Here is a 24,443-nt window from a genome sequence, read left to right as displayed (position 1 = left end):
GAGGCTCCAATACTTTGGCCACCTCATGAGAAGAGAAGACTCCCTGGAAAAGACCCTGATGTTGGGAAAGATGGAGGGCACAAGGAGAAGGGGATGACAGAGGATGAGATGGTTGGATAGTGTTCTCGAAGCTACCAGTATGAGTTTGACCAAACTGCGGGAGCCAGTGGAGGACAGAAGTGCCTGGCGTGCTCTGGTCCATGGGGTCACGAAGAGTCGGACATGACTAAATGACTAAGCAACAACAACAACATAAAAGTTCATATTATTATTATTATTATTATTATTATTATTATTATTATTATTATTTTGTACTGACTTTTAAATCACAGCAGTGTAATAACTTTCTTGGACCAACCAAAACATCTCAAAGTAGTGAACAAGTTTCTCCAAGCTCTCCAGCTTGGCCAGACGCTAAGCAAAAGGGAGGGTGAAGGGAAAGAAAAAGTAATTAGGCCCATTTTAAACTGCCTTACGGTGGGCAGGAGGGGGAGTTCTGCAGATTTAAGACTGTAATCCAAAATGTTGCCCTATCTAAGGGTGGGAGGAAGCTGGGCCACAGCCATGGAGGAGTAGAAAAGAATGGTACACATGAATTGCTCCATAAGAACATTATATGGCATTAGCGATGGAATTATTGGGAATACATTCACATATATCAGAGTCCCTTGTGCTTTCACGGGGACCTCTAAAGCTCACTTTTTGTCAGTGCAGGACCCAGAGAGGTAATAATAATAATAATAATAATAATAATAATAATAATAATAATAATTTATTATTTGTACCCCGCCCATCTGGCTGGGTTTCCCCAGCCACTCTGGGCGGCTTCCACAGAGACCAAAAATACACTAAAATGTCACACATTAAAAACTTCCCTGAACAGGGCTGCCTTAAGATGTCTTCTGAATGTCAGGTAGTTGTTTATCGCTTTGACATCTGATGGGAGGGCGTTCCACAGGGCGGGCGCCACTACTGAGAAGGCCCTCTGCCTGCTTCCCTGTAACCTCATTTCTCGCAATGAGGGAACCGCCAGAAGGCCCTCAGTGCTGGACCTCAGCGTGCGGGCAGAACGATGGGGGTGGAGACGCTCCTTCAGGTATACAGGACCGAAGCTGTTTAGGGCTTTAAAGGTCAACATCAACACTTTGAATTGTGCTCAGAAACGTACTGGGAGCCAATGTAGGTCTTTCAAGACCAGTGTTATGTGGTCTCGGTGGCCGCCCCCAGTCACCACTCTAGCTGCCGCATTCTGGATTAGTTGTAGTTTCCGGGTCACCTTCAAAGGTAGCCCCACATAGAGCGCATTGCAGTAGTCCAAGCGGGAGATAACCAGAGCATGCACCACTCTGGCAAGACAGTCCACGGACAGGTAGGGTTTCAGCCTGAGTACCAGATGGAGTTGGTGGACAGCTGCCCTGGATACAGAATTGACCTGTGCCTCCATGGACAGCTGTGAGTCCAAAATGGTACTTCGGGTAAGAAATAAGGAGGCTTGCTTCCAACAAGCATTATACCAGGCCTTAAGAGTTCCAGCATCCTTTCAACATCTCCAAGAAAAGAAGTGCAATTTCAGAGTGAGCAGTCGGAACTGTGGGTGGTGGTGATTCTCTGCTCAGATGAGAACTTTTGTTTTACACTCTGCTCCCGTTTTCACCAGGCCAGTTTGGCTCTTCCCCTGATCTACCAGGTGCTAGTGGGTCTATCCTAGGGCTCCACCCTGATCCACTGGGCCCCAGCCACTGAATCTCAAATCAGAAGCTGTCTCATTGCCAGTTGACCTGGTATCCAGTTTGTCAATTGACCTGGTAGGCCTGGCTCTTATGTCGAGATTGGGGAGCCAGAATGGCAGTGCTGGCACTGAGCAACTGAGCTTTGGTAACTGTGCAGGCATAGCTACTCCCAAGAGATGTGGAGGACGGGGAGAGTAGTGAGTGACTGCTAGTAGGCCAAAGTTCTTCGGCAGAGGTCCTGGGACCCATTCAGCAAAATGAGCATGAAGCCTGGCATGCCACATTTTGAAGTGTAGCAGGAAACCCCCCCCCCCATCATTCAGTTTGTACAAACTTCACACACGCTCACACTCACACACTACATACGCTACGCTTCTGTTATAAATTCATAGAAAATCAACCATACATCGGATTTGCACTGTTCCACTTTTATTTTACTCCATGAAGGAAGGACTACAAAATGGGGAAGGTTTGATACAGGCCAGCCATAATCCCTTCACCATCCCAGCACATCCACAGGAGCCCTGCCCAGTTGCTATGCCAACCCTGATGGTCCTAGACAGAAGACAATCAAGATCACAAAGAACTTGCATATGGGAGTGGATTCAGCATGGACTGAAACAAAGGACAATGATCAGATCTTCCCTCTGGGGGCAGGAAACTGCCAACTCCCCTTTGTCTCCTGGAAGTGACTCGTGGGGAGGGGGAGAGAAGGGAATCAGCCAGGTGACAGGACACTCAGGTTACCACCACAACTCCTCCCTCAACCCCTCCTTTCTGTAATGTATGCATGATGTTTCTGGGGGTGGGCTTGACCTACAGGGTGGGAATTTCAAAAGTTTTTATAAGGTCTTGCACACCATCTTTCTGGGTCTTTCCTCTCACCTGCAAGTGAGGGGAGCACCCTGTCGCGACAGTCTTTCTTCAATAAAGACCAAGCCTACAGGCTGCTGATTTGCTTCAATTTACTCTGGTTGGTGTCTTTACTTTTTGTCCAAGGGAGCCCTCGGATTTTTCCGGTAACAGAAGCAAGTACAGTAATGCTCATCTAAAGCAGGTGAGGGGAACCTCTGGCGCTCCAGATGTTCCTGAACTCAAACTCCCATCATTCCTTGCTACTGGCCATGCTTGCTGGGGCCAATGGGAGTTGTCATTGGGAAACATCTGGAGGGTCAAAGGTTCCTCACGACTGATTGAAAGACTGAATAGGGGGTGTGTGTTTGTATAAATCCAGAGTCCAAAATTATGTAATGGCACTGCTAGGGGCTGTGTGTTCATGAGACTAGTCAGCAGCCTGGTTTTGGGGTTGGCTGATCCTCCACCCTCTCCAGTAAAGCTGAACAGGACAATCAATCAATCAATCATAGAGGACCTTGCCTCTAAATACCTTGATTTTACTTATCTCTGTGACCCCAGAGCGTAAATACTTTTAAATCTGTTCTTGTCCTTTTCTTTTTAGAGTTCCGTGGGTTTAGGAGCACACAGTATTTTGTTTGCTGGTGTTGCTTTATCTCTGTTGCTGTAATCTGGAACTAATTTTTTTTGGAAACTGGTTTTAATAACATGTCGTTCCCCCCGCCCCCGCTGCCTAAAAGCCCTCCATTCTTTTTCTTCTAATAGCAACATCTTTCCAAAGATGCACTTTGTATAGAAATACTGTTCTTCCAGCCACACATGGTTTCCATTGCAGCTGGTCCCCTGTGGTTTCCAAACACCATGCTAAACTCATCTCCAAAGGTGGCTCTTGGGACAGCTGATAAGTTGATAGCATGGAGAGAAAACTGACTCCAGCCGTTGTGTCATGTTGGAGCCAAGCAACAAGGTTATTCGAAAGACAAAACCACCACTAGCTTCTTAATTGTGATATGTAAAATAACTCTGTTCCCTACATCATTAGTCTGATAGTGTGAGACCCACAGCTGGCCGGTACCCCAACATAAACTGGCTCACTCCACTGGTTACCACCATTACTCTTTTCACTGTCTTACTTGAGGGGCTGTTGTTTTTAAGACAATGGTGGAGAACCTGCGGCCCTCCCAATGTTGTTGGACTACAGATCCCATCACCCCCATGACCATTGGCTATGCTAGCTGGAGTTGATGGGACTTGAAGTCACAACATCATCTATCTGCAGGGCCACAAGTTTGTTCCCGTTTTAAGAATGAGAGGCTGTGCAAAACAGAGTAGGGGAGAAGTTGGAAAGAGATGGGACAGAGAAGATGGGAGAAGGGGAAAAGGGATAGATATTTTTTTTTTAAATGAATAATCTACAGGACTCAAAAACTTGAATGCTATTTTGTGACATTTTGGTTGGCCTAAAGAAAAACCTAACATGGGTGTTAAGAGTTTTCTCATGCACCAACACATCTTACTTAAAAAAAAAAAGCTAATAGATATTTTGATTTTATGCACTGTGGCTTGCTGTTGTTTTATTGATTGTAGTTTTGAAATTATTTATGGTAATTGTTAAGAGTGGATTTCTGTTTAATTTTTATATGCTGATATTATTATTCTATATTATTCTAATGATTGTTAAATGTTACTTGATTTGATGTAGGTTGTTTATTTTAAAGCTATGTTTTATTATTACATTTTTGTATTGCATTAGATTAAGGTGTACACTCTTTGTTTCTTCAACTTGTAAAGCGCCTTGAGTATTGTAAGATAGAAAGACTGTATACAAATTAAAAGTGATAATGTTGATGAAGTTAGGTCTAGAAAATATTGTTAAATTTCACCTTTGAATGCAAAACAACTACAAAACTGAGCTTCGAAAACAGAGGCCTTCAGGACATATTTACATGGAGGAATATTTCCTGAAATCTGTGGAACATATTACTTCACAAACTTGCTTAGGACTTAGGTTAGGCTTCATCTCCTCAGTTTGACTGATAAGAAGCCAGGAACTGACCTTCCATTTTCTCTTTCTCTTTTGAGAAGCATGTTGTTGTTCTTTTATCTCCCAGGACTGAAAGGTGTGGAAGATAATTCATTATCTCTTCATAACCTGCAGTAGTCAGAATCACAAAGGCCAAAAGGCGCTGAGCCCTGGTAGAATCTCTCCTCTTCCATCTAAGTCTAAGGATCATCCTTGTGTTAAATAGGCTATAGCCATTAATGGATTCTTCTCCAGGAAAAGTGGTTTCTGCTGTGCATTTGAGTTGAGGCCAACTGCATAACAATGGCAAGGGATAAGACCCCCGGCTGAGTGTTAATGAGGCCTTATCAGCAAAAGTTCTCTCAGCTGCATTAGCCATCAGCACAGTGGCAAATATTTAAGCGCTCTGTCCAAACAAGGCATTGCTGAAACCTTCATAGCTATGTAACTCCACAGGATGCCATCTTAAGACCTTTCCAGATGAATTTCTTGAAAAAGTTTCCCCTACTCCTATAGTCATGCGGACAGGTCAACACAGCATCTGGGGTTAAAAGTGGCTGGCCACTGTGAAAAGAGCGTAGGTGGGCCTGTCTTAACTGTGAGCTGCAAAGTTCTTGGTTCAAAGTTTGCCTCAGCCATGAAGTCACCGGCGGTTGCCTCTGGATTGCCAAATTAAGACATTCGGCCGAAGAGAAAGCAGCTTTGAGCGGGTCCTGTTATTGCTTATCAAAATCACCCCCAGCTGATTTTTCCCACCCATTTGGGTAGGAACATCTGTACTTTCTCACCACCACAGAGGAGTGGAGATGAGAACATTGGGGCATGTAAGGTGTATAAAGGTAAAGGTAAAGGGACCCCTGACCATTAGGTCCAGTCATGACCGACTTTGGGGTTGCGGTGCTCATCTCGCTTTATTGGCCAAGGGAGCAGGCGTTTGTCCGCATACAGCTTCTGGGTCATGTGGCCAGCATGAGTAAGCCGCTTCTGGCGAACCAGAGCAGTGCACGGAAATGCCGTTTACCTTCCCGCCGGAGCAGTACCTATTTATCTACCTGCACTTTGACGTGCTTTCAAACTGCTAGGTTGGCAGGAGCAGGGACCGAACAACGGGAGCTCACTCCGTCGCGGGGATTCGAACTGCCGACCTTCTGATCGGCAAGTCCTAGGCTCTGTGGTTTAACCCACAGTACCACCCGTGTCCCGAATAAGGCTGAATAAGGTGTATATTCAGCCCCAAACCTCCAAATGCTTGCGCTGCTCTGAAAGAACGATGTAAACGCTAAAATCTTTAGCTAAGGCCACATTCATACCATACATTTAAGCACTATGGCACCACAGTCATGGCTTCCCCCACAGAATTCTGGGAGCTGTAGGTTGCTAGGAGACCCCCTATTCCCCCTCACAGATTCCTTTATGCAATTCCCCTATGAAGAGGGACTGATCGTTAAACCACATTGGGAACTGTAGCTCTGCGACACTCAGCTCTCAGAATTCATTGAGGGTAGCCATGGTAGTTTAAAGCTGTGTCATAGTGCTTTAAATGTATGGTTGAAATGTGGCTCAAGCCCGTTGCTTACATTAGACCCACTGAAAGCTAAAGTCTTAAGCTGGCCATAACATTCAAGCCCATTGATTTCAATGGGTCTACTCTGTATGACTTATACTTTAAGTATTGCTCCATGGCTGATATAATTGGTTGTGGGACCATGCTGTGGAGGATAATTATATTCCTGTTCTCTGCATTTTGTAGTGTGTATGTGCCTGCTCCAGTAATATTATAATTTAGCTTTAAACTCTCATGAAGTAGTTCATTGCCGGCATTATCGCATATGGTATGATTGTGTTTTTATGCCATGTTGCCAGTGTTCTTTTTGCCTGAAAAATGGGGTGGTTAGAAGATGGCAATGTGTTCAATTTCCTCCTCATTCCAAGCAAGCATCCGGACGTCTCACCCACCTTACAAAGGCTACATGGACACCCCTACGCTTGACCGGTATTGCAAGGAACCATTCTGCATGTGAAAGCATAGCAACCACCGAAATGTGCCCACAATCATTTCAGGCTGCTTTCAATGCCGACAACAGCTAAGCACTTTGCTTTCCTTACAGTATAAGCCTATTTCTGTTCACTCAGAGGGAGGTCCCTTTGACTTCAGCAGGAGATGGATACACTTCAGGCTTTTAAAATTTTGTTTTACTAGAACATTGTGCAAAAGGGACGGGTTTAGAATTAAAGAAATCTGAGCATGGGAATTGTTTCATGTACCAGAACTGAATAGAGTTTATGATCCTCTTCCGGCTACCCCAAGTTTTCTTCATTTTTCAGTAGTATTACTTAAGGTAGAGACTCATTTTGTTGATGCCATTGTTAAACTACTCAAAGAGTCCAAAATTATTGCTTACCTCCTGCAAAGTCTCGCACAGGTCAAGGATTTGGGCCACCTGGCAGGGAGCGGCTCTCTGGCAGCCATGACACATTTTAGACTGCTCTTCAGCAGCCAAGGGAAATTAAGACTAGTGTTCTACCAAATGATCCTGATCTACCTTCATTCCATCCTTGGTGTGTAGATAGTCAGGATGTACAAATCCCTGACCTGAGACACTAACAAGTGAAACAGACCTGATTTATTTCTTAAGAAGTCAGAATGTTCATGGACATTCCATGACATCATGGCAAGTCAGCCAATAACTTGTGAGGATAGGCTTTTGGCCAACACTTCATAGTAGCTTTTTAACATAAGATATGATAACCATTAAAAAAGGAAACGAATTGTAATCTGTTTTCAGAGGGAAGAAAAAAGCAAACCCTTTATATAAAACATGCTTTTTATACATAATTAGTTTGAACATTTTGCTCAGCAGGATTTCTTTCACTGAAAGTAACACTGAAAAAACCTTCAAGGTTGATACTTAAAAATAAAAGCTGTACGTCAAACCAGAACCACCAGCAGAGACTCTGTATCCAAAAATGAAATACATGTCCCTTTTTCTTTCCTCTTTACTGGCTATAGTGAAACAATCATTTGTCAGATATACTGTTGTATTTAAGAAAGGGGTGTGTATGCATGTGTTGGGAAGTTAATGGAGTCACAAAGGCTACTGTAACATTCCTTTAAGACAGGCATTTCTTGTCAGGGAAATTAAGAGATCAATAGTTCATAACTAGTCAAGAATGTCAGGGCACAGACATCTTGGCAGAAGGCATACCTCTCCCTTGATGTAATCTAGATCTGCATATGTGTGTCTGCGAAAAAGGACACACTAGATTTAGGAATTTCAGATGGAGAGGAAGACAGGGAGAATTTTGCAGACTTTTGAGTTCTGGAAAGCACTGGGAGTTGAGCTTTCTCGCAGGAAATCTGTTGTGAAACAGTAGAATTTGCTGCTGGGAGTGTTTGAGCCTAGGTGGACCTGTATACTTGTAAATAAACTTTAAGACACTTGGACACACCCTGAGTCTGCAATGATCCCTACATCCAGAAGAAGATGGCAGCCAGGAAACCTAAAAGAGCTGAACAGTGCTGATCAGTCATTTCAGAGGGGACCATGAGGATGGATTTACCTACTTGCCGGTCTGTTGGGAACAAAAACTGTTATCTGGGACAGGAACTGTGTGCATAACAGCCTGCTTCCATCTATGCCTGTTCCCAGCTGGACTGATACAACCACATAGAGCTGGCACAACAAGGTATTTTCATGGTAGCAACTACTGCTTGGCTGACACAGCTGCTGCCAATCCATTAAAAGGTTTTAGTGGTGCTTTAAATCAAGTTGTGCACATTTCTGACCATTGTGCATGGGACCATGTAAACAACTTGTCCAGGTTATTCCACCTTACGAAAAAGGAAGGTTTGCTTTGATCATTCAAACACCACCCATTAACTTGAGAAGTCCCAGAGAAAGATCCAGAAGCAGAAATGAAGCACATCATCAGCTCTTGAGTGGATGAAGTTAGTCCCAGAGATTATTCCTTGTCCGAGAGCTCTGTATTCTCCCAGTCTCCTTGTAAGAGGCTTGTCTTTGACGTTGCAGATCGCTTAACATAAACCACTCTGTTGCCGCCTGGAATTAATTCGGTCAAGTTGCTTCGAAACAAAGCAAGTGGCCTTCCTGAAGGAGAAAATAATTTTGAGAGGGGGTTGGGGGGTGGGAGAACAAATCAAGATCTGTAAAAGTTGCAGCATGGGCTGAGGTAAAATGATAACACTGGAAATGTAAAAGCATCCCAGAAAGAGAAAACAAGACATCCAATCTAAGATGTAAGGAATTCCTGGAACATCTCCCGCAGCCTCTACTATGACAAGCCAATGTCCATGTCGCATTCGCTGCAATCCTCTCCCATGGCGACTGGAACCTGTCCTCATCAAGGTGTGTTCCATATTGACTGTATAGCTCATGGGTAGGCAAGCTAAGACCTGGGAGCCGGATCCAGCCCAATCGCCTTCTAAATCCTGCCCGTGGACGGTCCAGGAATCAGCGTGTTTTTACATGAGTAGAATGTGTCCTTTTATTTAAAATGCATCTCTGGGTTATTTGTGGAGCCTGCCTGGTGTTTTTACATGAGTAGAATGGGTGCTTTTATTTAAAATGCATCTCTGAGTTATTTGTGGGGCATAGGAATTCATTTCCCCCTGCAAAATATAGTCTGGCCCCCCACAAGGTCCGAGGGACAGTGGACCGGCCCCCTGCTGAAAAATTTTGCTGACCCCTGGTATAGATCACCACCATCAGTGACAAATCTCAAAGTGGCAGCTATCTATAGTTAGCATAGAATGCACCTGTTAGCTTGATGAGTGGGGCAGCCTGATAGGACTATAGCTCTGAAAGCACTGGACTGGCTGTCAGTGAACTATTGGGACCAATTCAAGGTACAAGTACTGACATAGAAAGCCCTAAATGGCTTGGGATTGAAGCACCCAACCATCTCAGACCCTACGTTCAGCAGGCGAGGTCTTGTTGGTGGTGCTGAAAGCCTTCGCAGTGGTGTTTCCCTAGTTGTGGAATGCCCACCATGATGAAATGCACTGTCTCCATCATTACTAACTTTCAAGAGGAGTTTGAAAACACTCCTGTTTTCCCAGGCATTTGGTGGCTGAAGAATACTGTTCCTGGCAACCTCGAGATCATTGGGTGGAAGCATTTTTTTTAGTGTAATTGCTTTAGAATGCCTTTTATTATTATTTTTTTGCTCCATTTCTGCTTTTAAATTGTATATATTGGTTGCCTTGGGCTCCTTGGGGGAGGAAGGGCTGGATATAAATTGAATCAATCAATATACTCAGGTGTTCCACTCCCAGGTAATACCCAACAGGTGAGCAGGGCTGTGCTGTGTTCTCAGTCTCCTAGCATTTATGCGCACAGGGTGAACAACTGCAGGGAAGGATGTTTTCCCTGAAGGAGCGTCTCCACCCCCATCATTGTGCCCGGACGCTGAGGTCCAGCGCCGAGGGCCTTCTGGCGGTTCCCTCATTGCGAGAAGCAAAGCTACAGGGAACCAGGCAGAGGGCCTTCTCGGTAGTGGCGCCCGCCTTGTGGAACGCCCTCCCATCAGATGTCAAAGCGATAAATAACTACCTGACATTCAGAAGACATCTTAAGGCAGCCCTGTTCAGGGAAGTTTTTAATGTGTGATATTTTAGTGTATTTTTAGTTTCTATGGAAGCCGCCCAGAGTGGCTGGGGAAACCCAGCCAGATGGGCGGGGTACAAATAATAAATTATTATTATTATTATTATTATTATTATTATTATGTGCATGGAACGTGTGCAGAGGAGGACAACCAAGATGATCAAGGGTCTGGAAACCAGGCCTTATGAGGAATGGTTGAAGGAGCTGGGTACGCTTAGCCTGGAAAAGTGGTAAAAAAGGTAAATATCTTAAGGGCTGTCACATGGAAGATGGAACAAGCTTTCCCCCCCTCCTGCTCTGGAGGCTAGGACCCGAACCAATGGCTTCAAGTTACAAGAAAGGAGATTCCAACTAAACATTTGGAAAAACTTTCGGACAGTAACAGCTGTTCAGAAATGGAATGGTTTCTCTTGGTAGGTGGTAGATTCTCTTTCCTTGGAGGTTTATAAACAGAGGTTGGGTGGCCATGGATTGCTTGAGCAGAGATTCCTGCATTGCAGAGGGTTGGACTAGATGACCCTTGCGGTCCCATTCAACTCTATGATTCTATGCAAATACGTCCATAAGATCCAAAGCCCTCATTGTGCAAGCTCCTTGCCCACAGCTATTTGTACTGTATGCATGGGGGGGCATCCAAAAGGAAGAGCTAGTAGGGAAGGCTGATCGCCGAAGAATTGATGCCTTTGAATTATAGTGCTGGAGGAGACTCTTGAGAGTCCCATGGACTGCAAGAAGATCAAACCTATCCATTCTGAAGGAAATCAGCCCTGAGTGCTCACTGGAAGGACAGATCCTGAAGCTGAGGCTCCAATACTTTGGCCACCTCATGAGAAGAGAAGACTCCCTGGAAAAGACCCTCATGTTGGGAAAGATGGAGGGCACAAGGAGAAGGGGACAACAGAGGACGAGATGGTTGGACAGTGTTCTCGAAGCTACAAACATGAGTTTGACCAAACTGCGGGAGGCAGTGGAAGACAGGAGTGCCTGGCGTGCTCTGGTCCACGGGGTCACGAAGAGTCGGACACGACTAAATGACTAAACAACAACAAGAAGTAGGGGCACGTAAAATTGGGAGTGGGGCATTCCACACTTCGGAGACTTGCAAACAGTAGCTGTTCCCCCCTCTATCCTTAACTACAATGGATGGCTGGTTTGCTTCAATCTGCATCCTTCATTATTCACATTAAGGGTAATAGCTTAGATGGCTGCAGATGTGTCAGCTAAAACAGGATAATTGATGGTATAAGATATATCTGCCTGGTTGCACACGCACCCACTAGCTGCCTTCAATGAAAGGCTATAATCAGTGCTAATTACAGGGCATTTGGGAAAATATGTTGGTCTGGGGATATAGGTAGATAAAAAGAATATCCTAAATATCATTGTTGTAATTAAAAGAGCAGTGCTCTTTCATCTCGAAATACCCCCGAGGTATTCAGACAAGAGCCGATGCATAACAAGCGGATTACTTCACCCTGTCACTGGTTGGAAGATATAGAAGCTGTTTAACGATGAAGATCCGGATCAAAAATACCGTATTTTTCGCTCTATAACACACACCTGACCATAACACGCACATTGTTTTTAGAGGAGGAAAACAAGGGGGGAAAATTCTGAATGAAACAGTGGATGTATCATTTTTGTGCCTCATGCTGTGGCCACAGACATATGATCTGATGGTGAGTTTGGGGTAGCCCAATGCAAAAATCCTGAGAATCCCTGTGGATCTGTGCTTTGTAACCACGTTTTTGCACCACTGCGGCCCCAGGCAACAGTGGGTGCGTGATTTTTTTGGTGCAGGCTGTAGCCATGGACATGTAATGTGATCTGATGGTGAATTTGGGGTGACCCAATGCAAAGATCTTGAGGATCCATGTGGATCCGTGCTTTGTAACCACGTTTTAAGTGGGGAGGGAAGGAAAAACACAGAAGGGACAAGGAGCACGAGAGGGGTGTGCAGAGAAGCAGCTGGCTAAGAATGCAGGAGAGGGGTTTAATGGGAGGGAGGAAAGGAAGGCAAAAGTTTTCCCCCCCACACCCACCCAAGCCAGCCCCCCCCCTCTCTCTCCCACCTGCATGTTTTCCGGCTGCCTGCGAGTCCCTAAAACGCAGCAGCACCGGAGCACGGAGAGGAATTAGAAGGAAGGAGGATCCTTTCCTTTCCCCTCTGCTTGCCTGGAGGGGAGGGGATTTGCCTGCTATTTGTTCCGTTTGAGCAAATAGCAACCGAAACAGAAAAGGGTGGGCAGTAAGACCTTGAGGCAGAATGCAGGAAAGCAACAGCTTCCTCTCTCACGGAGCTCCCTTCTCCCTGACGTGCACGATTGGATTTTTGCCTGATTTTTGCCTCTGCGCTCGGGAGGGTCGGCTCCAGGCACCATACATTCACTCAATAACACGCACAGACATTTCCCCTTACTTTTTAGGAGAAAAAATCTGCGTGTTATAGAGAGAAAAGTACGGTAATTGGAAAGAGATGCAACTCTGGATTAGAGGTATGCGAAGAAAAAAATAACCCAATATAAGCTTTAAAATGGAGTTATCTGTAGAGTCGCCCCTTTATGTTTCAAAATTATTTAGTATTTTATTGCTGCTGTAATGATCCACTGCTTAGCACTGCTGTGAGCTGCTTTCATCATATTCACACGGAAAAGCAGCCTGCAAATTAAAAAAATAAATAAAACAACGAGGACAGGCAGAGCTTTAATTTGAACAACTGCACAAACACCGAAGAAGGTATAACAGGTAACTTAAAGGGAACTGCAAGGAAGCTTACCTGTATTTTAAGTGAATCTTGAATGTGTCACCTAGAACAGGTTACTGGATCCTGTGTTCTAGAATAATTATGGCATTTTTCTTTTTATTCTTTTTTTTAAAGAAGAAGTTGGGGTGGGGGAGATGATTGGCGCTTGTTAGCAATATTATGTCACTTCCTCTCACCTGTCCACGTTGTCTGCAGAGTGATGAAGAAATGTTGGCACTGAGGATGGGAATTGCAAATGGCAGCAGCTTCCTCTTCGTTGTGAACAGAGAGCATGCACCCCAAGTGGCGATAGGATGGCCAGCACTTGTAGTCCTCCGTATCCCTGCTGTGGAAGCCCTTTAAGGCAATGTAGTCTTGGAAAGGGGAAGAGACAAGATGATACGATTATGTACGCAGCTGGAGAGATATTTCGGATTTGGCAATCAGCGGGAGAAAGAGGAAACAGTGTCTTTCTTAGTGCTCTACCCTAGCAGATCAGCTGCGAATCTCATCTCAACAGAAAGGCAGCCCGGAACATACTGTCCTTCTCTTAGAGGACAATGCCAATCACCAAGCAACTCCGCCCCACCCCACAGGCAAGGAATGTGAGTTGTGCTGGCACCCCACTGAACTGCTGTTCCCCCACTGAGATCCAACCATTATGTAAAGCCCGTAAGAGTATATTGTGCAAAATAATGTACCTTTCAATTGAGAAGGCTTTTTCTGCAGATAAAGTCCGGACTTGTATAAATGCAAAACTCTCTGAAAAGCTCTCAGGGTTTCATTTGTTCCGTATCGCAAATCACCTACAATTACAGAAGAGGGGAGGGGGAATGATTTAAAGAAGGAAGGCGATTAAGAGCAGCTCTTACTTAAAACTTTTTTTTAAAAAAAACCCAATTCCCATTAGAATGTACCTGTGGCATTTAGGATATCCTTCAGAATGGGTTGCAAAGCGAAGGGTGCAGTATGTGGCAGGAGATAAGTGAAGAAATATCTGCAGATAAATACATCTATTTTAAAATATTAAAATTCTGTGTCAAAGATCTTCCATGTGTAACTATTTCTACAGCACAAGGCAATTAAGAGTCATGTGTTGTTAAAATCCTACACGTTTTGAATCTCATCTCTCCCATTGTTGAAGACTTGGTTTATGACCTGAAAGCAAGCAAAAAAATTCCTAGGCTGGCCAGATGTACCTCTAATAATTGCAGAGGGTGAGGCCCCTGCAAATATAATAGCTGCACTGAAGAAGCAATTACAGCAGATGCAGCTTGCATGGAAAATATTGAAGTTGCAGGATCACCGTCCTCTCCTGCATCTGGTTACTGTAGTGGAACACGAACTAACCTCTGGCAGAACAGAATCAGGTTGTCTGACTGATCAAATTTAGTCCTTGACTTAAGGTTCACTTCCCTTCGAATCTGCTGAAATCTGCTCTTCAGATTTACACTGTTTCTCAGGTGCTGGCCATATGGAGCTTCTGACTAGCACATGCCCTCTTCCAGCAGCAATAGACAAAATTAGCCTCTTCCAATTGTACCCTGTCTGGGGAGATGGAGGCAGATACACAGTGTAGTAACACGGAAGTGCTATGGCAGGCATAGGGAACTTCCATTAGGTCCACTAGGCTGTTGAGAATTCCGTTCCGCCTTAAGGGACAGACATGTGGAATTGTTGCATGTCACATGTCTGTTTACATTCCAGCACAGTATGCTGGGAATTTCCGTTTGTGTATAGCTTTGCTGTTTTGCTTTGGATACGAAGGAGATCAGACATGTTTCCTTTTGTCCTGATCTATGCTGAATAAACCTGCTTGTAAATATGCTCACACAGCCTCTCGTGCCACTTCTGTTTGCGCGGCGTTTTCTGTGCTGAATAGCGTGCTCAGTCTTCTGAAGTTTGGGCCGCAGATCTATGCTGGACCAAGGACCAGAGTACGTCTGGCGCACCGGCCGGTGGGCTGGAGCCAGCTGGGGGCCTGCCAATTGCCCCTGTTTCCTTGGCAATTGGCCAACATAGGCTTCCCCATGTGGCCTATGAGGCTGTTTTTGGCCAAGTCATGCCCACCTGTCAAAGCTGGTTCAGAGGCAGGTCAGCACACGAGGTGCAGAGTTTGGCATCGTGAAACTCATCAATACCTCCTGACTGGACTTGCTCCTCTAGAGCTGTTGCCAGGAGTGATTGTCCCTGCCTTCTACTTCCTCTAGGTTTCCCAAGCAGCCTCAAATGACATCAGGGTACCTGTAATCTCTGCTTTGCCCTACGCATCGCCCTGTGTGTGCTTGGGAGGGCAGCTTGTTGCAGTAGGACAGGCAAACACCTGGGATTTTCCTGCAGCCTCTTTGCCCCCCCCTTCAGCCTCTGAGTCTAAGCTGCTGCCTGTCACAGGCTCCCCATGCTCACTAAAGCCTGTCGCTTCACCATTCAACCATTCCTCTCCTGCTTCTCCCCTTGACCTCTCCTTAGCGTCCCACCAACAACCCCTGGACTCTGAGCCTTCCTCCTCTGTGGCTTCCCCAGCTGGTACCTCCCACTGTTCCTTGTCATCTAGCCAGTCCCTGACACCACCTGTCCAACAACCAACATCACGTATGATGTTACTTGTGGGGCAGATGCAAGCACGACTCCTTACCAAAAGTGGTTTTTGCAAATGCTGGTGCTCATGTGATGGTCAGCAGCTGCAAAGCCTGGTGCCTGCTGGCTCGGAAAGCCTTGAGTCCCTGAGCAGAGGGAAGCATCCAGACCCTGATTACTGCGGCCTAGGACCCACGTACCTACAGGACCACCTCTCCTGGTATGCCCAACGGAGGACCTTAAGGTCCACAAATGACAACACTTTGGAGGTCCCAAGTCGCAAGTGGTTAGATTGGTCTCAACTAGGGCCAGGGCCTTTTCAGTACTGGCCCCGACTTGGTGGAACGCTCTGTCACAAGAGACTAGGGCCCTGCGGGAGTTGACATCTTTCCGCAGGGCCTGCAAGACAGAGCTGTTCTGCCTGACCTTTGGTTTGGACTCAGTCTGATCCTTATGTTTCCCTCCCCTTACGGTTTTGATCTATGGCCTACTATTAAAATGAGGCTGCATTTTAAATTGTATTTTAAGCTGTGTTTTAAATTGCTTTCTCCCACCCCTATTATGTTTTTATTGTAATTTTACTGCTGTGAGCAGCCCTGAGCCTGACTCTGGCCGGGGAGGGCGGGGTATAAATAAAAATTATTAATTTATTATTACTGGACATTTGTGCACTACAATAGATGGCTTTAGTGTAACTGGTACATTTATCTTAATCTGCCTCAGTCATTCACTGGGTTGGGTAGTTTGGGGCTCAGCCTCTGCCTCTCATGGAAAAATAAATGACCCACAAATGACCATACAGTGGTACCTCAGGTTAAGTACTTAATTCGTTCTGGAGGTCCGTTCTTAACCTGAAACTGTTCTTAACCTGAAGCACCACTTTAGCTAATGGGACCTCCTGCTGCTGCCGCGCCGCCGGAGAACGATTTCTGTTCTCATCCTGAAGCAAAGTTCTTAACCCGAGGTACTACTTCCGGGTTAGCGGAGTCTGTAACCTGAAGCGTCTGTAACCCAAGGTACCAGTGTATAATTTTTTGCTTTGCACTGATTCCTGGTTAAATCCAGTCCCAGAAGAATGGAGCTCCGAAGCCTTCCTTTGTGTGCTGAGCTCCACCTACTTTAAACTCGGAAGCAGGCCTTATTGGGAGTGTAGCCTTTTATTCTCTTTTGTCTCACTCATTCTTATGAATGAAAGTGGCATTTCTAGACTCATCTGCCTGATGCAACCTCTGCATGTTGCTTCCTAGTAAAGGCAGTCATGGGAGAAAGAGGTTGTAAAGTCCCCTAGGAGTTCCCCACACACATTTGTTTGCAATTGGGTGGGAAGTTAGGAGATGCCTTGATGAGCACACAGAAACTTTGGTACATGTGGATACGGCTCTTTCGTTCGAGTCATGCTTTAGCAGTTAAATAATTACATGCAATTAAATGCTATTAACCCTAACTTTTTGCCTCCTAAAAGGAGTTGTCCAAAGTGGATTCTCAATAAAAAGAAGGCACAAATCACACAATCGTTAAAACATAGCAGCACTGTGAAATTCAGGATGCTGGTTTTGGGGGGCATTTAAAAGTAAAATAAAATCACCCCACGTACCGGTAAGCATTGAAGAGGTTCCTTTTCTCATTTATTCCTTCACACTTCCCCTGCGCAGAACACCTGAGAGAGAAGCTTTTGGTGGGGAATTCCAGGGTGCAGCCCCCATCCCCTTCGCAGGACAACTCCTCAGTGCTCACGTCATCCAGGTCTGCGACTTTGAGGACCCCGTTCACCATGACAAACTGCCTGGGCTGGAAATCCAGGAGGGCCAGGGAACCCAGAGGTGACTTGGCCAAGTAATGGAGCAGCTCAGCCAGCTCCAGGCAAAGCTGAAAGAGAAGGTGAATACACTTTTATTGGTTGGGAGCATCCGAATAAATGGAAAAGGGATGGCTAACATTATTTATTTCATAAAATCTATCTCCTTCGGGACGTGGGTGGCGCTGTGGGTTAAACCACAGAGCCTAGGACTTGCCAATCAGAAGGTCGGCAGTCTGAATCCCCGCGGCGGGGTGAGCTCCCGTTGCTCGGTCCCTGCTCCTGTCAACCTAGCAGTTCGAAGGACGTCAAAGTGCAAGTAGATAAATAGGTACCACTCTGGCGGGAAGGTAAACGGCGTTTCCATGCGCTGCTCTGGTTCGCCAGAAGCAGCTTCGTCATGCTGGGCACATGACCTGGAAGCTGTACGCCGGCTCCCTTGAGCAATAAAGCGAGATGAGCGCCGCAACCTCAGAGTCGGTAACGACTGGACCTAATGGTCAGGGGTCCCTTTACCTTTATCTCCCTGGCCACATCAGGAAATCACTAAGTCCTGATCGAACACAGCAAAAACAACCAAACTCCCACTGATGATTATGTCCCTGGACACCCTTAAAGCCTTTGATTGTTTAGAATGGGAATTCCTCTTAGCAGTATTAACCAACATGGAATTTGGCCCCAACTTCCTACAAACCCTTAAACAAATTTACTCCCAAGCTTCAGCAAAATGTAGGGTCAATGGTACGGACTCTAATACCATAGCAATACGAAGAGGCACAAAACAAGAGTGCCCATTCTTCCCCCTTTCTATTCTTCCTGGCCCTTGAACCCCTAGCAATCCAAATCCGGGCAGCCCCTGACTTCAAGGGAGTGGTAATAAAAGGCAAAACCTATAAATCAGGGCTCTTCGCAGATGGCCTGATGGTCATGACACCAGACCCCACAAACACTGAAGCCACCTAAAGATGCCCAACCACGCCCTACCTCCCCAACCTTTCTCACTACCAAGAAAGATACCTCTCCTGGTATGCCCCGCGGAGGACCTTAAGGTCCACAAATGACAACATTTTGGAGGTCCCAAGTCACAAGGTGGTTAGATTGGTCTCAACTAGGGCCAGGGCCTTTTCAGTACTGGCCCCGACTTGGTGGAACGCTCTGCCACAAGAGACTAGGGCCCTGCGGGACTTGACATCTTTCTGCAGGGCCTGCAAGGCAGAGCTGTTACACCTGGCCTGTGGTTTGGACTCAGTCTGACCCTTATGTTTCCCTCCCCTTATGGTCTTGATCTATCGGCTACTTTTAAAATGAGGCTGCATTTTAACCTGTATTTTAAATTGGGTCCCCCCCCATTATGTTATTACTGTGATTTTATTGGTGTCAGCCACCTAGAACCCAGCTCTGACCGGGGAGGGCGGGGTATAAATAAAATTTATTATTGTTGTTGTTGTTATTATTATTATTTGTGTATGTGTGTATATACATATACATATAACATAAATGAGTAGAGAACCTACTCAAGTGACACTGGCATAAAACCCCACAAACGTATTAAAAATTACCACCCCAACCCCCTCTCCCCCTTCTCCCCCTCTTCTTCTTCCCCCATCTTATTCTGTACAATGTCTCTGCCCAAGATCCTGGAGAGCTGTTGCCAGTCAGAGTAGGTAATACTGAAGCTAAATGGACAAATAGTCCACACACTGCAGCTTCCTATAAGGAGTAAAAGGACACTTTTACTCTGGTCAGTGAGGGGAGGGTTGGTTTAATAGCAAATCTGGGTGAAGGTCATTTTCTTGCATTATAGTTTAAGGTCAAACAGCCATTCCCAGGTTCATTTTATCAAACTATTTGAGACTTTTTAAGACTTTACCTTTACCTTTAAGACCATCATCAGTGATGTGGGATACAGGTGAATTGCAATTAAAAAAATAATAATACCAGAGCAAGTTTCATCAGCAAACAGAGAAGATGATCAGTATCAATTCCATCCACCCTCAGCCAGAGTCCTAAGGTCTTTGAATGAAATGAGCTCTCTTTGTTTTTGTTTTCTTACTTTAAATCTCTCCTCCCAGGGGGTCTGCAGAAGTTGAATCATCTCCAGGGGAACACCCAACTCCAAAACGGTGACCACCTTCATTTCAGGAACTAAGCTAGGATCATAGCACTGACCACGCAACTGTCAAAAGAGGAAATGCACAGATTGCCATTATATGCTGAAATCAGCTGAATGAAAGATAAGATCTGTGTGTGTTTTGCAGAACTGGCAATGCAGATCTTTGCAGTGGGTTGGAGGGACACCCTCAACAGATCTTAGGAGATTCCACAGTGGGAATATTCCTATGTGGTTGTGGTTTCAAGCATGCTGATAGTACTGGATAGGAAACCATAACATTAATTAGTCTGCATTTTGAAGTTGAATGTTTATACTGCCCAAAGAACAGTGCATTCCCATTGATGTTTATTTACCATTAACCTAGCCAAGACTAATTTCAATTCCAAAGAGGTACCGGTACCTTTTCTATGGCTTTTCCCTCCCCGCCCCCTAATGAGCTCTGTCAGGTCATTAACAATAATTGAACCAAGAAAGAGTTTACAGGATGCAGATGTAAGAGCTTCACTTATCTAAGGTATGTTTGTGATTAAACATTTCCCATTTTCCCCGTAAGAGTTTCGCTGTCCCCACCCTTTCTTTTAGGCAAATATCTCTTTGGGCAGAAAGGCTGGAGGAATACACAACGCCATTTAAGGCTGCAAGCCTAACCAAGTCAGTGGGGCTTATTCCCAGGTAAATGGGTTTAGGATTGCAGCTAGTGATCATCAACTGAATTCCGTAAGTTGGCAACTACTACTAAGGTTTGAAGAGTATGAAATAGGTGTTCCCAAACTGTGGTCCATGGACCACGAGTGGTGAGCGTCATTTGGTGGTGTGGTCAATGGTGTGTCTGTGAAGAACAGCAGCCGCTACGAATGGCGGGTGCAGCACATTAAATATTCCTCTTGATTTTTAATTGTGTTTCCATTGCTTCTTTTAACTTCTCATATTGCATTTCATTCTTTCTTATTGTGTTTGATATTCTACAGGATTGGAACACAATAAAATAAAAATTGTGGGAAACGCCATTCAAAATCGTGCTGTACTTAACAAAACGCGTTACCAGATGTCATTATAACAGGCAGAAAACCCATTAAGAGGTCCGCCGAGATCTTCGGCAATTTTCAAGCGGTGGTGGTTTGGGAACCACTGTTTCAGAAGGATTTTCCCTCTGTCAACTCCTGCAAATCCAAGAGAAGCCATTAAGTGTGCAGTTGAACAACATTATTGTTCAACTATTAGGAGTCAAGTAGCTTTGGTGATCTACTCCAATGCACACAGAGATCTGTCAGCAGATCCAGATCTGCCTTCTACTTACCCTGGGAGAAAGAGGAAAGTGGCCCGGAAGAAAGGCAATCTAAGTCTAGACATTTCAAGACAGTAATTCATGGGAAGGTTTGTTCCTCTTTAATGAAGTACAAATTGGCGAAGAAACAACCAGGAAGTGGAGCACTAAGGAGGAACAAGGGAAGCGGCAGATCACAGGAGGCAACATAGTCTTCATAACCTCCATAAGCAATTATCACAGGCTTATCTCACTTAAAAGAGAGAACACACCCTTCAACAGCAGCTGAAGCCAGTATAGGTGCTTTGATGGGAGAAACACTACTTAACAACTCCAAAACTCAGCTGGCAGAAATACTTGGAATTACATCAGCTTAGACTGCAATCACAATCGCTTTTGCTTAGAGCAGCGGTGGCCAAACCTGGCCCTCCAGCCACTTTGCGACTACAGTTCCCATCATCCCTGACCACTGGTCCTGTTAGCTAGGGATGATGGGAGTTGTAGTCCCAAAACTGCTGGAGAGCCAAGTTTGGCCATGCCTGCCTTAGAGGAAAGCAAAAAAACACTTCTTCTAATTAAACACATTTTTTAAAAAATTAAAAAGTATACACTGCTTCGTTCTATATAAGATCAAACTATTTAGGATCCAGTTGCAATCAATTTAAAGGCGTAATGGTCAAAGAGTGTTGGACTGGGACCTGGGAGAAGCAGGGTTCGAATCACCACTCAAGCCATGAAGCTCCTTGGGCCGGTCACCAACTCTTAGCCTAACCCAGTATTTCCCAAACTTTGGTCTCCAGCTGTTTCCGGACTACAGTTCCCATCATCCATGACTGCTGGTCTTGCTAGCTAGGGATGATGGGAATTGTAGTCCAAAAAAACAGCTGGGGACCCAAGGTTGGGAAACACTGACCTAACCTACCTCATAGGATTGTTGTGACGATGACATGAAATGGGGAGGAGAGTCATGTACACCACATTGTGACCCTTGGGAGACAAAGGTGGTGTAGGAATGAAATAAATATGTAAATAAATAAATGCAGAAATAGTGCAAAGCATTGCAGCAAAATATGATTGAACCCATGTATTCAAGCTACAACCCTTGAAAGTAAGATGCACAGAACTTGGGATTTGCTGCCATGTAAATCTGCGAGTAAGCCCCATTGAACAGAATGGCAATTGCATCCGAGTAAACATGCCAAGGAATGTGCAGTTAAGTTTGAGGCTAGAGCAGCACCCAGTCCCATAACATTTCTTAGTGTGACAGTTCAAGTCCTGGGCCACGTGGACAATAAATAACAGTACAGTTAAGCATGCACAGACTGACGTTTCCTTCCCAGTAAGTTATCACAGGTCACCCACCGCAAGTGATATTACGGCGGTGGGGAGTTTAAAGTACGATTTCCACTTAGGCCCCTGCCACAATCTACTATTCGCTTCCTCAGAAGCAGTTTCCATTCTGCTCGGTGGGGCTTCCTCGCCGGAAAGTGCGCACAGGAAAGCAGCCTTAATCCCAGTGCAAACTGATTTCAGTGAAGATTCATAGCATAGAATCATAAATTGGAAGGGACCCCGTGGGTCAACTACTCCAACCCCCTGCAATGCGGGTTGCAATCCTAACAAGATAGGATCGCTCCACGAAGGCGCGCGCCGGGCTACTCCCCCAGATTATTCCATCCTGCGGAGTTCCCGATGAGGTCGGCCTTCCCCTGCCTGCCCAAGCCCGGTGCTACGTGCCTTGACGACGCCGGGATGCTCCAAGCTCTGCAGCAGAACCATCTCCTTGAGCAGCTTGTAAGCGGCCAGGCGGTAGCAGCCGCTCGGGTGCGCGTAGCGTTGCGCGCAGCGGCTCACGTCGCGGCCGGCCGCGTGCACGGACTTCAGGGCGACCTCGTGGCCTCCTCCGCGGGGCAGGGCAGCCCTCTGCACCAGCTTGGTGATCCCGGAGCCCACCAAGCGCACGCCCGTCGCGCCGCTCAGCTCCGCGCAACCCAGCGCGCCCGCGGCGGGAGAAAAGGCGCAAGCCGCCCGGGCGGACGCAGCCAAGAGCCGCAGATCCGCCTCCCGCTGCTCCAGCTCCCGCATCAGGCTCGGGGGCATTGGGGACTCCAGCAGCTGCCAAGGGCCCGAGACAACGAGGGCCAAAGCGAGCAGAGCAGGGGCGGCCAGGAGCGCGAGGAGCGCCCCGGACCTCGCCGGCAGAGCGGAGCCCGGGCAGCAGCGCATGACCCAACCTCCGAACAGGCGACCGTCCAGTGCCGCGTTTCGATTCTGCCTCGCGTGGGAAACCGGGTCAGGTTCCTCCCCAGAGGCGTGTCTGCTGCAGCAAGCCGCCGCCTAGCTCCCCTGGAGAGCCTCATTTCTCCAATCGGGAGGCGAAGAAAACAGAGGGATTCTCCTAGAATGGTAGAGTTGGAAGGGACCCCTGAGCATCATCTAGTCCAACCCCGCTGCAACGCAGGAATAGGCGGGGGGATCGAACCTAATCCCTCGGCGTTAACAGCATCACGCTCTAACCAAGATAACTTCCTATCCAGGCATCAGAATTTGGGCTTAGTAGTTTAGTATCTGCTTATATGCAGGTTCCTGGGTTCGATTCCAGGGGTCTCTACGTAGGGCTGGGAATGTCTCCTGCCTGAAACCCTGCCAATGCAGAGCCCAATATGCTAGTGGTTTCCTTCATAGGACATGCCACACGTGCACAGAAGAAGAAAAATGGAGCTGAATGATTCATTCACAATATACAGTGGTACCTCAGGTTAAGTACTTAATTCGTTCCGGGGGTCCGTTCTTAACCTGAAGCACCACTTTAGCTAATGGGGCCTCCTGCTGCCACCGTGCGATTTCTGTTCTCATCCTGAAGCAAAGTTCTTAACCTGAGGTACTACTTCTGGGTTAGCGGAGTCTGTAACCTGAAGCGTATGTAACCTGAAGTGTATATAACCAGAGGTACCACTATACAGTTAACCACGGAAAGAAACTGTTGCGTTCGGAAGCATGGAATCACTAGGGTAAGATCTTAAACTGTGGTCAGGGCTGCATTTCTGGATGCTTTCTGAGGTCTAGCTGAAAACTGAGAAAGGTTTCTCAGAAGCTTTGATCACATGGCAAAGAGAGAGAGCAGATTGTATCTTCAGCAGTAAAAGTATCTGCAGTGGAAAGTTCCAGGAGTTCCGTTAGGCGCATAAAAATGTAAAAGCCACTGTGATTAGCATGCCATAATTATATTTCTTGACCCATGTTTCTGACCTTAAATTTCTGTGTGAGAAATCTGGAAAATCACTAAAAAAAAATGGGGGGGGGGAATTAAGTTCTCAACATTTCCACATGAATTTGCAATACAGTCATATCTCGGGTTACAGACACTTCAGGTTGCGTTTTTTTGGGTTATGGACCCACTGAAACCCGGAAGTACCGGAACGGGTTACTTCCGGGTTTCGGCAGTCGCGCATGCGCAGAAGTGCTAAATCGCACTTTGTGCATGCGCAGAAGTGCCGAATCGCAACCCTCGCATGCGCAGACGCAGCACTGCAGGTTGCAAATGCTGCAGGTTGCGAATGTGCCTTCTGCACGGATCATGTTCGCAACCCGAGCGTCCACTGTAATAATAATAATAATCCACATGGGTTGTCAATTTTTAGATGTGGCATTGCACGGCGCCACTATCATCAGGAAGCCTGATGTACACTCCCCTGTCCAAGCCTACCATTTAGGAG

The 24,443-nt window shown here is 46.1% G+C and overlaps 1 protein-coding gene and 1 long non-coding RNA gene across 3 annotated transcripts; both read right to left on the bottom strand.

The window, feature by feature from the left end:
* Window positions 1-2,142: 2,142 nt before the first annotated feature.
* Window positions 2,143-2,752, bottom strand: LOC310767028. Its single transcript, XR_014550585.1, has 2 exons — window positions 2,616-2,752; window positions 2,143-2,345 (listed from the first exon to the last, which is right to left on the bottom strand). It is a non-coding gene; the product is annotated as an uncharacterized lncRNA (long non-coding RNA).
* Window positions 2,753-7,415: 4,663 nt separating this feature from the next.
* LOC310764033 (extracellular tyrosine-protein kinase PKDCC-like) lies at window positions 7,416-23,129 on the bottom strand. Of its 2 annotated transcripts, XM_083617122.1 has the most exons (7): window positions 22,465-23,129; window positions 19,404-19,526; window positions 17,150-17,421; window positions 13,896-13,975; window positions 13,680-13,784; window positions 13,176-13,352; window positions 7,416-8,717 (listed from the first exon to the last, which is right to left on the bottom strand). In XM_083617122.1, the coding sequence occupies exons 1-7, from the start codon at window positions 22,951-22,953 to the stop codon at window positions 8,572-8,574; spliced, it is 1,392 nt and encodes a 463-aa protein (XP_083473248.1). In that variant the 5' UTR covers window positions 22,954-23,129; the 3' UTR covers window positions 7,416-8,571. The 2 variants fall into 2 exon arrangements, with proteins under 2 accessions (XP_083473248.1, XP_083473249.1); XM_083617123.1 differs by lacking the exon at window positions 19,404-19,526 and having other exon boundaries at window positions 7,429-8,717.
* Window positions 23,130-24,443: the final 1,314 nt, after the last annotated feature.

Source organism: Podarcis filfolensis (genome assembly GCF_964270895.1).
Source record: "Podarcis filfolensis genome assembly, chromosome: 1".
NCBI classification, from domain to species: domain Eukaryota; kingdom Metazoa; phylum Chordata; class Lepidosauria; order Squamata; family Lacertidae; genus Podarcis; species Podarcis filfolensis.
Note: the sequence above shows the minus strand (reverse complement) of the source record. Positions and strands in the feature narration are given on the sequence as shown.

Bases quoted from the DNA above. Each gene is read 5' to 3' on its own strand.
- LOC310764033 (XM_083617122.1), bottom strand. From the start codon at position 22,953: ATGCGCTGCTGCCCGGGCTCCGCTCTGCCGGCGAGGTCCGGGGCGCTC. The intron at 13,976-17,149 runs GTACGTGGGGTG...ATTTATCTGCAG, and splicing joins AACCTCTTCAATGCTTACCG to ATATTTCTTCACTTATCTCC. The intron at 13,785-13,895 runs GTACATTCTAAT...CTGTAATTGTAG, and splicing joins GGATATCCTAAATGCCACAG to GTGATTTGCGATACGGAACA.